The sequence below is a fragment of the Hevea brasiliensis genome, chromosome 16 (genome assembly GCF_030052815.1).
Source record: "Hevea brasiliensis isolate MT/VB/25A 57/8 chromosome 16, ASM3005281v1, whole genome shotgun sequence".
Classification (NCBI taxonomy): Eukaryota; Viridiplantae; Streptophyta; class Magnoliopsida; order Malpighiales; family Euphorbiaceae; genus Hevea; species Hevea brasiliensis.
The window spans coordinates 50297990-50299878 of NC_079508.1; the positions used below are offsets into that span (position 1 = coordinate 50297990).

At 35.9% G+C, this 1889-nt stretch overlaps 1 protein-coding gene across 1 annotated transcript; it reads left to right on the forward strand.

Annotated features, from left to right (window-relative positions):
- The first annotated feature begins 469 nt into the window (after nt 1-469).
- LOC110651464 (suppressor protein SRP40-like) lies at nt 470-1630 on the forward strand. The gene has a single exon (XM_021806819.2). It carries the CDS (start codon nt 496-498, stop codon nt 1534-1536), a length of 1041 nt encoding a protein of 346 aa, XP_021662511.2. The 5' UTR covers nt 470-495; the 3' UTR covers nt 1537-1630.
- The last annotated feature ends 259 nt before the right edge of the window (nt 1631-1889 follow it).

Below are 1889 nucleotides of genomic sequence, written 5' to 3' on the forward strand. Positions count from 1 at the left end.
GTGAGAAAGTTGTCATTTATCAAATTAAACTTTGACTTTCATCATTTATTATTATCGTTAATTTTATATAGTGAATTTTTCTTACATAAATTTGATTTTTAATAAATATATGAATCTACATGTCTGCGTATTAGATTCACGATAAATCAAGAAAAATTTTCCTCACATAGCTTAGTAAGAATTAATAGAATGAGATGGGAAGTAGAATGTGTCACTCAACACAAAATTGCAGCCCAATACCCCACAAATGCAAGTGGCTCAGCACTGTATGTATGTGCACTATAAGATCTTACTCTAATTTCTAAAGGCATTTGATAAAGCAGGCACAATCATTTCCTTCATTTGAAGTTTTTAACCGTTATACAACGGATTCAAAACCCGGCAACCAAATTCAAAAAACCTGAAAAAGAAGCACAAAAGTAAAAGCCACCCTTTACCTTTCTCTTTACTTTTTCCAGATTCAACTACCGAGGCTATATAAAACTTCCCATAACCATGTTCTTAATAAGCCTATGCTCCCATTCTCTTTTGTCTCCTTACCCATTTCAGCTCCTAACAATGGGCTGTTGCATTAGCAAATGCAAACCCAAGAATAAGCATTCCATTCAAGATTTCAACCATGCTCAAGACAACAAACCCAAGAAGCATTCCATTCAAGTTTTCAACCATTTTCAAGTTCAAGACAAGCTTGTAATCTCTCAAGCTCCAAAATTAACCCTTAAAACTCCCATTATTCCTCCTTCAAACAAGATATCCCCATCCCCTCCCTCACCTACCACTTCTTCATCTTCTGTTTCTTCTTTTACTTGTACGAGCAATTCCAACACTTCTGTTAGCTCCGGCTCTTCGCTTTCTAGTGGATCTTCATCCATCCTGACCTCAAAAGATCGATCTTTCTCTAATGAGTTCTTGTGGTCTTGTGTTAAGGAAAATCCACACATAATCCGCATCAATTCAATCAAGGAATACTCTCAGTTGCTTGTTCCTCCAAATGTATATTCCCAGAAGCTAGACTCTGCTGTGCCAGCACCGAAGCAGCCAATCCCTCAACGAGTACATGGATCATCTACACCTCAGAAAAGAGTTCGTTCAAACTCAACAAGTCCACTAAATAGACAGAAGAGCTTTCGCAGAGAACCCGAGAGAATTAATTCTTCATATTATCCGCCCATTAGAACTCTGAGGTCACCATCTCCTAGCAGGCGATTTAATGGAGAGAGTGGCAGAGGGATTTTGACAGGCACGCCAAAGGAAAGTTGTTCAAAACGCACGGTTAGTTCCAAGGTAAATGCAGCAGCTAATTCTGTTTCTTCATCTCTGATGAGAAAGGAGAATTTGAGGCCAGTAAGTCCATATATCAATTCAAGTCATCATCTTCGTTCTTGCTTGAAGAATAAAGAGACTTGCATTCACCGCATTAGTTCTAAAATAGATGAAGTTGCAGTTGAAGAAGCGCTGGCTAACCATGATAGTGACGCTCCCATGGAGGATATTGATAATCCTCTTATTTCTTTGGATTGCTTTATATTTCTGTAAAAATATATAATAATGGTGTGCATGCATTTTTAACATGTTGTGTTGTGCATATATATATATATAATTAAGATTTTGGTTCTTGGGTTTTTCTTCATACAAGATTATTCATTTTTTTTTTTTTTACAAGATTCATTAATAGGTTTCTAAAATGATCAACTAGATCACATTTCTGTGCTCACATGCATTGATTTGGATGTTCCTTGATTTATAATGAATGTTATTTTTCTTCTGATATTTTTCAATCATTGCTTACCTCCCTTCATTAAGGGTTTTTTTTTTTTTTTTAAATTTTTGCTCAACTTGTAACCTTGTTAAGTCTATAAATGAATTAATGGGACACCCAACGAAAGTGG